Source organism: Xiphophorus hellerii, chromosome 3 (genome assembly GCF_003331165.1).
Source record: "Xiphophorus hellerii strain 12219 chromosome 3, Xiphophorus_hellerii-4.1, whole genome shotgun sequence".
Taxonomy (NCBI): domain Eukaryota; kingdom Metazoa; phylum Chordata; class Actinopteri; order Cyprinodontiformes; family Poeciliidae; genus Xiphophorus; species Xiphophorus hellerii.
In genome coordinates this window covers 13,733,158-13,747,225 of record NC_045674.1, presented here as the reverse complement: position 1 = coordinate 13,747,225, position 14,068 = coordinate 13,733,158, and the positions used below count along the sequence as shown (strand labels likewise).

Genomic DNA, 14,068 nt, shown 5'->3' with positions numbered 1-14,068 from the left:
TTTTCAAATGCAAAAGAAAAAATGGGACACCACATCTTGTTTGAACTGATTTGTATTATGAAAAACTATCCCAAGTGTTACACATTTTGCATTTTGTAACACTTTGCCACACTTTGGTTACGAAAGTGAACCTTCTATGACTGACAACAAAGACTATCCTTGTGGCATAAAAGTGGAAATCCCTCTGTGCCTCATTACCCATCTGTGTGCAGTGTGTATATTTTTATAATCCGTACAAATGTCAGATTTCATGAATGAAAGCAACTGTGTTCGGCTCAACTTGTATTAATGGGGAAAGGTGGGGTTTAGTTTTGGAGCAGTAAAGACTGGTTGTCACAACAGGGGCCAAATGACTCTGTAGTGCAAGCATGAACATGAACACACACAGACGTGCTGCTAGAAACCCGAGCAGAGACAGGCTCTTGTGATAGCAGCTTGTGTTTGGGTTACATAATGCGCAGCCGTCAGGCTGGTGGCAATAATAGTACTGTAGCTGTACTTATGAGTGAACTTTACTGGGGTGGACGGAAAGAAGAAGAGGGTGTTAAAGCCATGGGAGCTGCAGGAGAGGCCTGACCTGCAGCTGGTACTAACAAGGAAAGTATGAAGTTGAGTTTGACGAAGCTGGTTTTTATGTCAGGTGTTAGCCATGTCAGTTTTAGCTGACAGGCAATAAAATGCAAACAAAATGCAATAAAGACAGGCAAGATTTATGCAAAAAAAAAATGTAAATACCAAAGGAGGAAACAGAGAAAGAGATAAAAATTGACACCAAATGTATCATGTGAAACCACCCTGAACTGATATGCTGCAAAGAAAACAAAGTGTCAAATGCATAAAACGTTTCGTTTCAAGATGACTTGAAAAAGATACAACATCATGACATGAATGCAGAAATAAGATACTTTTACACAGGATACTTTTACACATGGCTACAAAATATTTATCTATTTAATAATACGAAACACATTTGAAAGACTATTTAGTTTCTGATTTTAAACTGTTTTTATTCAGTGCTGGTTGTAAATTGATTTATGTTGATTTCATTTACTGTTTATGTAACAGTAAATGATCTTAGCCATTATGACAAATACACATGACCCATACAGTTTATTTACATTTTAATCACACATAAAAAAGTTAAACTATTATTATAATACTAAAGAAAAACATAAATAGATACTTGTGATATTAATAAAATTAGTATTTAATAAATGAAAGCAAGAAAATGATCAATAGTGATTACTCTAATAGGCAATAAAGAGGTTTACATATTGTAAAATAATCCCAGTAATTATTCAGGAATCCGAGAACTAGCTTGATGGCCTCTTCCAGCCATTCCAGCATACCCACTGCTTATAACAGGAATCCTAGACAGCATGGGGAATTTCACTGACACACAGTTACTGACAAGGTTGTAAAGAGACGTGGAAATAAAGGAGGAGGGGCAGGGTGCAGAAGGTCACAACGTGAGTGACAGCTGGAATGAAGGAAAATGGGAGACAGTCTTCAAGATGTTGGATCCAGTAAAATCAGTGCAACACAGTGAGTGGGGGGGAAGAGGGGGCTGGTAGGGACTGTGAAGGAAACGTTTGAAATACTTTGTAGCTGGTTGTCGCATGTTTGCCAGAACAACACAAGAGAGAAAGTGTGTAGGGGGGGAGTCTTGACACAGGAGTGGGAAAAGAGAGAGAGGAGTGTGTATATCCCCAGGGGAGATGCACACGGCCAATATCTGGGTTTCCATAAACATCTAAGAGCGTATCTGCAAGGCAGCTGCGTGGATCAACAGAGCTAAGCCTAAAATACAAGCTTTAATTCCAGTTTATATATCAGTTTAGCAGCAGATGTACTACATATTTCCAGCATTGAACACAGAGGTTAGAAAAGTCTCGTTTTGATGATGAAAATAGTCGAGACAAACTGAACAGAGAACCTGAACAGAGAACCAGAAATGACAGTAAGTATTAAATATTGTTCTTGTCTGTTTGTGTCAAACTGTGTGAGCACTAATGCTAATAAAAGATTAGACATTTTGCATATATGTGTGTTTTGCTATGCATGTTCATTGTGCAGAGTGATTTTGCAGCTGTACACTAAGACAGCATGCAGGCGTTGCTCTGATTGCTAGTTATTGCAAAAAGTATTTTAATGTTCCAGCTAGAGGCTTTAGATCTTTAATGCCTCCTTCAATAGCGTTAAAAGAATTAGCTCTGTCACGAATGGTATTAAAATCCTTTAGCACTTGTTAATTGGTGACAAATACGAAACATTTAATAATTAATGAAGTGCTCTTGATAAAACTCTATACTGATTCTGCACCAGCTGAGATAAAAAAGCAAAATTATCTGCAAACTAAAGTTTGATCTATTTTAAATTAACCAAAAAGTTACAGACCAACTCTGTTTTATTGCTATAAGAGAAATAAAGAGCAAATGATTAATGTAATAAGCAGACAGCTGCAACCCATATTTATAGTATGAAAATGATCTAAAATTGATACGTATTCAAGAACAGTTTAATCCTAAACCCGTTTAAATATATGAATTAATAATTAATATATGAACGCAATCTGAAATTTTTGTTTAAAGTTAAGATGCTTGTATCTGTTTTATATTTTCCTTTCTAACCATTAGTAAGTTGTAAAAGTATTGTTTTTATAACATCTTGAAGGTCTGAAAAACATTCAGGAGATGCATAACTCTTGACACAATTGATCACATCAAGGCAATATTAGTCTCTCAAACTGGTTGAAGCTTTACATCTGATCTATTCATTTGTTTCTGAAGCAACAAAAAGCTGATATACAGTTACGTGTAAAGGTTTTACTTGAACTTTTCTATATTTCGACACATTACAACCTCAAACCTCTGTGTATTTTAATGGATATTTGAAGTGATTGAGCATGATGGTGGGAGCATGGCAGCTGGTTAAAGTTGACGGAAAGATAGATGAGGCTCCTTACAATAAGGAAAATGACTTATGTTCCCCTTTAAGAAGGACAATAACCCTGAACATACAACTAGAGCTACAATTGAAGCTGATTTATGTGTTAGAGTGACTCCAAGTTCAGACCTAAATCCAATTGAGAATCCAGAGAACGACTTGAAAAAAAAATTCACAGTCATTCCCCATAACCTCGACACACAGGTGGACCTTATTTACTATCCAAGTGACTTCTGAAAGTTTATTTAAGGTTATCTAGAAGCATCAGAGTAAATAGGGACATTTCTACTTGAATAAAAAAGGAGAAATTGAAAACCATGTGCTCGTTTCCTGCTAATTCATACTAATATTCGTTTGTGTAAAATCCCAATTTTAAGATACAGAAAAGTCTGTGGTTCTAATGTTGAAAAACTTCAATAATCAATACTTTTGCTGTGCACAGCAACTTATTTTGAACGGTTCCTCAGAAATTACAAAGCAAACCTTCAGTGTCATTTTGCATCAGCTGGCCTTCTGATGCAGCCACTTTCATTGCTCTGATTGAGCTAAAGCAGGACTTACTGATTGAAACCTGGGCGATAATTATTTCCACAGCTACAGTATATAGGCAACGGTGTATTTGAGATCCGTCGCTTGGTTACACAACATGTGAAAGGTCAGAAGTAAAAACATGCCAGCCACCTTTGATCACCTCATATTTTGTGTTAAGCTGGATTTCTAAGCCGTTGACACCCGGTTTATGTTGTGTAGAGGCTCTACTTCAAAGGAAATCACTGGGGATGAGACAAAGACTGATGATGGACATAGCGGCTGAATGACAGAGCCAAATGGTCTGATTGTCCCAAAGAGACATGACAGGAATTAGTCTTACCTATTGTAAACATCAGGGAAGATCAAACTAGATTAGCAGAAAGTAAAATAGCACAATATGTTCCATTAATCTTTCTGCCAGGTGCTAGTCATGGATTTTCTATCCTGCAACCAGAGAAATGAAAAAGAATTTCATTTTGCAATCAATAAGACACATGAGACTTATGTTTTCCAGGTCTTGTCGTGTTGCAGATTCATGCCGTGCTCCAGAATGTACAGCCGTGGAGTCGCACTTCATTTTTCTTACGTTGTCTATCATCAAATGCTGATCGAACTGTAGATCTAATTTCTCTGGATGCTACAGAATCAAATCCTCACCCTCTCACAGCTCTGTCACAGAATCTGGATTTGTGTGTCTGCTTGCATGCAACCTTCCAGGCCGAGGCAGCCAAGGAACTCGACGAGCTATGTTTCCTGTCAGCACAGTCCCTGCCCAGTCTGAAGGTGTTGAAGCACTTTCAGGTGCTGAAGCTCCTGGGAGAGGGATCGTATGGAAAGGTCATGCTAGCATTGCACAGGAAGAGAGGTCAGTGAATGACTGTAAGAGTGTGAAGTACAGTATGCAGGGGGGTTGTTTTCTCTCTAATTAAGACAGTATGTGTGTTTGGTCAGCCTTTGCTGGAGTTCATTTAATCTTTAGTGCTTCTGTAACTGTAATGAATGGCTCTGAAGCATTCCTCCGGATAGAGTTGCAGCAGCTGGAGCAAAGCCGTGAAGCAAAGTTGCTCGGGGGGGGGGATTATATTTGTTAACAGTGTCAGCGATGGGCAGCACTTGCGCTGCATAAATGATGACAGGTTTTAAATAGTCCACTTCAATTAAAAATCTTCAACATTGCTTTAATTCCCACTAGGAACTCCGATGGCTCTGAAGTTCTTCCCGCGGAAGTCCACCTCACTCACCTCTTTCCTGCGGGAATACAACCTCTCCCTCGCTTACTGCACCCATCCCTCTCTGACCAGGGCCCTCGGCATCTTCTTCTCCACGCCGTCCTACTATGTTTTTGCCCAGCAAGCCTGTCTGTATGGGGATCTCTACAGCGTTGTTGTGTCAGAGGTCAGTTTGAAGCCCAGAAAATATAGACATGCAAAAGCACATCATAAAAATCCATATTTTCAAAAAATCTGCAAGGCAGATATACAGGAGCTGTGATGGTTACGACGCACATCAGCTGTTTCTCTGCTGATCCACTCGCTCTGAGCTCTTTATTATGCCAGTAAAAACTTGAGACAGGCCTGATAAGATACCCCCAGTACACCTATTTCTGTGTTTGTGCCTCTGCCAGTAACACAGCAGAGAGCAGATAAGACAAAGGACAGCTTGCTTTACGTGAGCAGGGATTTCCAAGAGCATCACCGGCTGTTGTAGTGACGTAGATCTGATTCTCAGTAAGGCGCTGCTGAGGAGCTCCAAGACTTGTCAGATCACTATCGTTCACCCATGAGGAGAAAGGTCCATGTTTTGCCAAAATACTAAGAAGAAAAACCCCATATGAGTGGAACGGTATGGTTCTCATTTGGAAGAATAGTGAGAATCAAACTAAAACTAATCAGAGAGGCTTTCAAGGTTACTTTTTTTGGTCATTTTATGGCTCTAGTCTCATGCAGCTGAAATCTTTTAACCCTGTCTTATTTGCACTGGACAGCTATCTGTCCCCTTCGATCTGGGCGGTGTAGATTTTGTTACTCAGTTGCCAATGACAGAGCTGGAAAAAGTATAATGTGTAAAATCTGTTAGAGTAATCATCAGATCCCAAAATAACATAGTGGAAATACAATCATTTAACTGAGATTTAATGTCAGTTTCAAGTTAAACCACCTTCAAATGTTTTACAGTGTACACTGTAAATGCAAAATTTTATTTATTTGAAAATAGTAAGTTGACTCAAATCAGTTGTTATCAAATTTCTATTAACACTCACTATTAGTAAGTTACTTGGAATTTGTGGTTTTTCTAACTCACTCTACTTGAGCTGGATTCATTTAGTAAAAGTAAGTTTTTGATAATTGTGGATTTTTTTTTCATTATTGGAAAGTACTCAGACTCAATAGTACATGTATCCAAGACCAGTGCAAATGCTTTATTGAGGTTTTCTTTTCTTTTCTGGAGCCAGAATTATGTATCTTTTGTATTTATTGTGTATTTCAAATATTTGATGTAATTAGCAATTCTGTGAAGTGGGACAGAGTGTTGTGGTGGTGCAGGGGTAAAGCACAACCCACATAAGGAGGCCTTAGTCCTTGACATGGCCGTCACAGGTTCGATTCCCGGCCTGATGACCCTTGGCTCATGGCTTCCCTCTCTCTCATTACACACTTTCCTATCTGACCTCTTTCAAATGAAGGTCACGAGAGCCAATAACACCGTAATTTTGATTAACAAGAAGTTTTTCCCCCCCATCAGTTGAATTACTTGATTTAGTACTGCTTACTTAAAATAAATTAGATTTTCTTACTCATTAATCTTATGCTTATTGTTTTGTAAGGCAATGAGTTTGCATAATTTTTTCAAGTAAGGTGAACTAATTAGATTTTACAGAGTGGATGATCAGGACGTTCTGTGTGCTTTAGGTCGGGGTGGACGAGGACTGCGTCCAGAGGGTGATGTCCCAGCTGAGCGGCGCTGTCACATATCTTCACTCCCTGGGGTTCGTTCACCGCGACATCAAACCAGAGAACATCTTCCTGTGTGACAGATCCTGTCGCTGGGTCAAACTGGGTGACTTTGGCCTGACCCGAGCTGTCGGCACCAAGGTCAAAGCCGTTTGGTACGAGTCTCCGTTCTGCACCCCTGAGGTCGAACCGGAAAAGGCGCTTGAGAAAGAGATGGAGAGGAGGCTTGGGGAGGGGATGGAGATGGAAGAGGTGGAGCTGGAGCTGGAGGACATCTGGATAACAGTGCAGCCCTCCATTGACAGCTGGGCCCTCGGCGTGCTCGTCTACTGCCTGCTGACCGGCTGCTTCCCCTGGGAGGAGAGCACGCACGACGACCCTGGCTACCGTAAATACAAGGCGTGGTTTGACCGTGAGGCTGAAAAAACCGAGGACAAAACAGGGTGTATTCAGGAGGCCGACAGTTACCAAATCATGGAACAGAAGCAGAAAAGCAACCCTCCTCCCTCGCAGTTTGAGGGCCTCAGCCCTCTAGTGATGACTCTTTTAAAGGAGCTTCTTCATCCCGACCCCAAACAGAGAGGGAGCCCGGAGGAGATCCTCAGCTACTTGGGTGGGCCGTGGCTCATGGAGACTGCGAGAGAGGAGCAGAGGAGGAAGGAGGAGGCTGAGAAGGAGGCCAGGAGTATAAGAGAAAAAGGAGGTGTGGAGGAAGAGCTCCTCAGAGAAGGTAGAGGAGAGAGATGAGTTTTGTAGATAATGCTGCAATTCATATGTATAAGGTGCTGCTTTTTACATATGTCTGTAAATATCCTTCATCCAGGTTTCACTTTCACTGCTATATATATTGTTGGTTTGTTTTGTGTGTGTTCTTATGAATGAATTGCATAGGAAGGATTCGAATTTGGCCAGATGATCATCTCTTTTGTGTTGCATACAAACAGTTCTGGTGAAAGTGTTTTAATAAAATAATTCTTCAAGAATCTCTTTAACCTTTCATGGTCTCAACAGTCATCATAAGCCACCACATTTTACATACTCAGCTAAACTTTGCACAGTGGGGTTATTCAAAGAAGCAGCCAAGAGGCACAGAGTAGGTCTTGAGGAGATGCAGAGATCCACCGCTCAGGTAGGGGAGTCTGTCAATAAAAAAAGTATTTGTAGAGCACTCCACTGATCTTTTAACTGATTAAAAAAAACCTACAAGAAATCCTCTTAATACTTCACACAAACATGCAGTGAACACGCCAGCTCTTCTGGTTAGAGGAGATCAGAATATTGCATTTTTATCTCAATATGCAAAACATTTTGTTTTTTCACAGATTAGACCTCATGTTGCCCAACGCAACAAACTGTTTCACTATAACTCATGACGGTGGCTGCATCATGCTGTGGAAACAATTCTCTTCAGGGAAGCTGGCCGGAGTTGATGAGCTGACGCATTGAGTCCAAGCACATTTTGGGAATAGAGAGTTGCAGTGGGACAGAGTAGATCAAAGCATATTGATTTGTTAGAATGGCCTAGTCAAAGTTAAGATATAAAAATATATGAGAAGACTTTAAATTGATGTTCACAGATGATTTCCATCCAATATGACTCAATTTGAGCCCTTTTGCAAAAAACAACAATTTCAATCTATAGATACACAAACCTGGTGCCTAAAAGACTAAATACAATAAAAAGGTGTTTTTACAAACAACTGACTCCATTTCCAGAATGTGCACTACTGTTTGTTGGTCTGTTGGTTCATTTCCCAATAAAAAACCTTGATCTATAGTTGCAACCTGACAAAATGTGAATAGGTTTGATGTTATAAGTAAGCTTGGGAGACTTAGGAGTGACTAAGAACTCTGCAGAAGGAACACATGCAAGCTTCCCACAGAAAAGCCTTGATTGGGATTCAAACCTAGGATCATTTTTCTACAATTCAGCATTTCTACAGCAGTGTTAACATTTAATCTTCAGACTGCGGGTCAATAAATGAATCAAATATATATTTGCACGTACTGTCTATGGATAAAACATAAAACCTAGTTTCTACAAACTGCACATCGGTGGAGGCTGGTGAAATCTTGGATTTGATGGAGCAACAGGTGCAGCTCAACAGCAAAGGCACATCTAAAATTGGAGTGAACAATACAGCATGATATTATTACCATCTTGCTCTTCATCCAAATCTGTGTGCTGCTAATGTGATTCATAGCTAGCTGTAAACAAAGAGCCAAGCTACTTATTTCAATTAATTTCAAAGCTTAAAGTCCCTCATTTTAAACTCCACATTCTTGACATTTTGCTATAAAAAATAGTGATAAATACAGACAGGCCGGTTGAAATCCTAACATTTAGACTCAGAAATTAAATTTCTTGCACTCTTGCGAACCCCACATTAACCATGCTTTAATATTAGCTGCAATTCCACATGATTTTGGCACTAAATACAATAAACGATTAACAGCTTTAGAAGGAACTGAATTAAATTTAGCCTTACATTCCATTAAGCAATGTGAATAATATCACCATTTCAGTTTGGAGTGGTTCCCTGCTAGTAGGAACTGTTAATGTGCAGTGTGTGTGCCAATGAGGTCTGCTAACTCCTGCTAAGGGCCATTCCAGATGACTTTATAAATAGATCTCAGGCCCATCCATTCACACGGTGTGCACATCATCACTTCTCTGACTATCTGCACTACTGCAGGCCTGCAAATACAGAAGCGAGGCCTTCTTGGCGTCCAGAAGCTTGCGGCAACACAATCTGGTAGAATACTGAAATCATTACCCTTGACCTCTCTTATGCTTAAACTTCCAGATCTTATGCTGATTTTTTTCTTTCTTACACAGATTTTTGATGTTTCTTACATTTTGCCTCTGACCTTCTTTCTGCGTATTGTCTTCCTCTCATTCCTTCAATCTCTGCAGCTCTGTCTGTAAAGTGCAGAGTGAATATTGAAAACAGTGCATTAGCTGATCTTTACACATTTTGTGATGATTCAGCCACAGATGTCAGTGTATTGTACTTCAAATGACAGATGATAGATAGGTTGCAATGGATTTTATTTAGCGTATAAAGGAGTTGAATACAGAAAGCATGCCACACTTTCAGTTTTTTTCTTAATAAAACCATTTTTATTCCAGTCCACAACTGGAATAAAATACATACCACTTTGTATCTCATAAAATTCCACAAATTATATGAAAAAATATTCTGTTTACAACATAACAAAATGTGACCAAGTTAACAGTTGGGTGTATGTTTGCGTTGCACCTCCCAAATCGACGGTCACTGTAACAGATACTCTGTTTTCTGAGAAAACAGAGGAGGAACAAGGCTCGTGTGACACTCAGTTGTGGAGTAAAAGGAGGAGCAAGGCCTGACGAGTGGAAACACATGCTGTCAGCCACAGAGGCCGCAGAGAGCCAACGCAAAGATGCTGATCGAGGTGCAAATCTGCTGGAACGCCAGCAGGACAGACAGTACCTGGGATTAGGAAAACAGGAGAAACAGGGACAGCAAGACACTCGGACTGCTGGAGCTCTAACAAAAATCCCATGTTGGGCAGAGGTGGCTTGGTTTACTTTTGGATGTCCTTTCAGGTCCGCAAATATGAGGGACACACAGTCTTAACAGGATACCAAAGACACTCGCATTTATTTTTGTAATGTCAACAGGACTATGATCTCGTGGTACTGGTGTGAGGAACACTTAATCGTAAAAGTTCATACTTTTTAGGCTCTTGAGCTTTTAATGAATTTATGTAAATAATTTAACCATGCTTTGCTTATTTTAGATGGCAGTACTTTAGATATTTAAACATTCAGAACAGTAGAGTGGATACAAATAAAAATAGCCAGAAAATTGTCAAAAATGAAGCATATTTTGGCAAAAAGAATCTCATATGAACCTCTTATAAAAATGACACTCACAGCGCAGCAAAACAGGATTTCACTAGGTGTAGGAAAAATATCAGGAACTTTCTTTGTCACCCACCTGATTGTGACGCAAAACTAGAAATGCAACTGGAAAACTACTCAATTATCAGTCAAGTGCAGAGATTAACAGCTATGAATAATTTCTGGGTTTGTTTACCAGAACTCCTGCACCTCATTAAAGTAAATTAAATGTCAGGACTACAGAAGAGAGGAGGAGGAAGTAAGGCGTGTGTCAGGGTGAGAAAGAGGCAGATTGAGTTGCATGCAGCACTGGCGTGCATCCTGACATGCCTTCCAACTAATAAACAAGTAGGGAAATTATCTGCTGTTTACAGTCTGGTATGTGTGTTTTATCCATCCTAGCTGTCCCACCTGCCCTATTTACTCGTCTCTTTCTTCAACCCATCTCAGCTCTTTTTGTTTCTCACGTGGAAGCGCCTTGAGTGGACTGGCATGTCGATCCGATCTACCCCACCTGCCTCTATTCAACCTTCCTTTTGCTTAGTCGGCCCCATCTGTCAAGTTGTCATCGGGCTCACCCGGTCGACCTTGTTAGAGCCCCCCCACAGGCTGTCCCCAGATTCAGCGTAGCCCCAATATGTCAAGGGGATGATGAGTGTGTTCGTCTTGAGCCAAGCAGCCAGAGCAGTAGCCAGTGACAGCGACGTCGTCCCAAACTTCAGGGGTATGCGTGGCAATATTTATATTGGTCGATTCCACAGAAGCCAAACAGATCAGGTTTCCGTCCTGCAGCAACTGTACCCAGGTTTCTGAGACAGAAGGTCAGAAACTATGTTCCTTACACTCACTTTCATTATCGTATGAATTGACGCCTGAAAAGCTTAAAGAACAGCTTATTTTACATGTGTGGCTACACTTTGTTAGAAAACAATAAACTGTCTCACATTATATCACTTTGCAACCTTAAACTTCCATGAATCTTATGTGGATTTTATGAGATGAAGATAACAAAAAGCTTGCAATTGTTAGAAGAAAGAAAAATAATTTATACATCAATATTCAACTATTTATTTTGATGCCCTAAAATAAAAAAAACTATCCAACCAACTGCCTTTTGAAATTTCTAGTCAGAAAAGTTACCACAGGGATGACTGGCTTGTGGCGGCCAAGCGTTCATAGCGACGTCGCTTTTTGATCCTTCGATGTCGGCTCTTCCTATCATTGTGAAGCAGAATTCACCAAGCGTTGGATTGTTCATCCACTAACCGTCGGTTAGTTTTACCCTACTGATAATGTGTTGTTGCAATAGTAATTGCAACAATTACTATTTCATTTCTGAAACCATGTTTCATTCCTGTTTGGTGTTTGAATGAAACACCAAACAGGGTTTCATTCCTGTTTTGGTGTTGATCATTTATGTATTGTGTATTTACTCTTTTCATGCCAGTTCATTTTCTTGTGTCACTTTATTTGTTAGTTTTGTGTTTTGGCCTTTTGGATTTATTTTCTCTTTGAACAGTTTTATTTTTTTCTCTTTATCTTTACCTTTTCTAGTCCCAGTTCAGCTCTTTGTATTTATTATTCACCTTCCCTCAGTTCAGTCTGCTGTTTCCTCCCCTTCACTCCTGTCCTCTATCTTCTGATTTCTTTCTGCACACACTCTCCTTCAGCTGTTTTCATTTTCCTCTGATTGATCCGTCTAGTTGCTTTTTCAAGTTCACCTCTCCATTATTTATAAGTTTCTTGGTTCTCATTGTTCTCCACTGGTTCCTTGCTTCGTTTTCCTTGTTATGTCCATTGCTCTGCCCGTGCCAGAACTTTTGTGTCCTGTTTTACCTGCAATTATTATAAGTTTTCTCTTGTTAAAGCTGCGGTGTGTAACTTTTATGAACAAAATGTTTTTTACATGGTTACTAAAACTGCCAATATGTCCTCATATGGTAGCATGAGACAAAAAATGAATCAACCAATCAGAACCAGAAGAAGAGTCTTAGTGCTGTCAATCACACTTGTGAACTCTACTCACATCCTCCCTTTGCTCTTTGCTACGCTACGGCTGGTTCCCGAGAAAGGAGCCTCCCATGAATGTTAAGGCTAGTTAGCATTGCCACCGATGACGACATGGTGGCCAAGAAAACTAGCCTTGCACTGGGAAAACTAAATAGATGCCAATCCTGGAAGAAAAACTTGAAAGAGACTGCTAACAACTTGAGACTGGGCCAGTGGTTCACCTTCCAGTACGAGAACACCACTAAAAATTCAGTCTGATCTAAACAAATGGTTTACATCAAAGCGTATTTGTAAGTTGCAATGATTAAATTAAGATTTTAAAATAGACCTTCATCCAATCTAACTGAGCTTCAGCTATTTTGGAAAGAAGAATGCACAACAAATAATCTGTCTCTGGATCTGAAAATCTGGTAGGCATTCTAACAGACTTGCAGAGGTAATTGCAGCAAATGTAGTTTCTACAAATTGTTGATGCAGGCGAGCAAATAAAAAACGAAAACCACACTTTTCCTTTCACTCAGTTCTGAGCTATCCTATGTTGATCTATGACACAGGACCCTTATAAAATATATTCAAGCTTGTGGATGTTACGTGATAAAATGCGAAATATTTCAAATGGTATGAATGCCAAGCTCTGCAGATAAAACCAACATATCCCTACCACTGCCGCCGCTCTACGGATGCCTTTTGCGCGTCATCATACCATGATTACTTGCACACTCAAGAAGAGGACGTACCAGGAGGCTCGAGCTGGTGACAGAGAAACTTATCACGGCTTATGATGGATCAGAAACCATCTAGAAATGCAGTATAAGCACGGTGTCATTTCCACCAGTGTTTTAAAGAACAACATGCCAAACCTACCAACAGAAATAAGTAAGGGTGATAAAAATTATATAACTGAACTGTAATTGGAATAAGTGATCAAATATGATCTTTGCTGTTTGAAATTCTTGGCTTGACTTGCATCAACATGAAAACACACCCTGCACAGATCAAGAGGAGGAGAACATGTTCCCATGACAGTTGCATCTGTGCTTCAGCTACGGTTCTCTTCACATTTCATTGGACTGATTGAAAGCATGGTTATCACACTGATACACAACTAACATAATTAAAAGTTTCAGTTCAAATTCAACTGTTTACATTAATTTTTATTAAATGTTTCTTACAGGAATAGGAGACTGGCAGTTATCCAAATGTTTAGACCTCAGTCACACTTGTGTGCCTACCTCACATTAAAACATCCTACAAAGATACATGGCTTTAAAGCTGTACTTTACTGCCATGTAACTTTTATAAAACATATGATTTTTTCATAGTTGTTAAAACTGTTACTATGTCATGGCAGTATAAATGACAGATAATCGGTGAAAACAAGTCTAACTTCTCCACCTCTTCCTAATGCTGCTATTATTAGGAGGAGCTCCTGGTCAGAAACAACCAATCAGAGTTAGGAGGAAAGTCTTAGTGTTGTCAATCAATCTTGTAGCTCTGCTTCACGTGCTAATAGTGGAGAAACAACTTACCGTTACAGAAAAACTGTTTATTCGCCAACATAGATTTGTATGCTGACTATCCTGAACATTCATGGCAGGCTCTGTCACTGGCTGTAGCGCAGCAAAGAGAAAAGGTGAGGGTGTGAGCAGCTTGTATACAAGGAGGATTGACAACGCTAACACCCTCCTCCTGATTGGTTGTTCCTGATTAAACTGTGTATTCCTGAAATTAGCACTTGGAG

The 14,068-nt window shown here is 39.8% G+C and overlaps 1 protein-coding gene across 1 annotated transcript; it reads left to right on the top strand.

The window, feature by feature from the left end:
• The first annotated feature begins 1,585 nt into the window (after positions 1-1,585).
• On the top strand, positions 1,586-7,425 carry sbk3 (SH3 domain binding kinase family, member 3). The gene is made up of 4 exons (XM_032555742.1): positions 1,586-1,960; positions 4,195-4,342; positions 4,670-4,872; positions 6,387-7,425. Exons 1-4 carry the CDS (start codon positions 1,955-1,957, stop codon positions 7,173-7,175), a joined length of 1,146 nt encoding a protein of 381 aa, XP_032411633.1. The 5' UTR covers positions 1,586-1,954; the 3' UTR covers positions 7,176-7,425.
• The last annotated feature ends 6,643 nt before the right edge of the window (positions 7,426-14,068 follow it).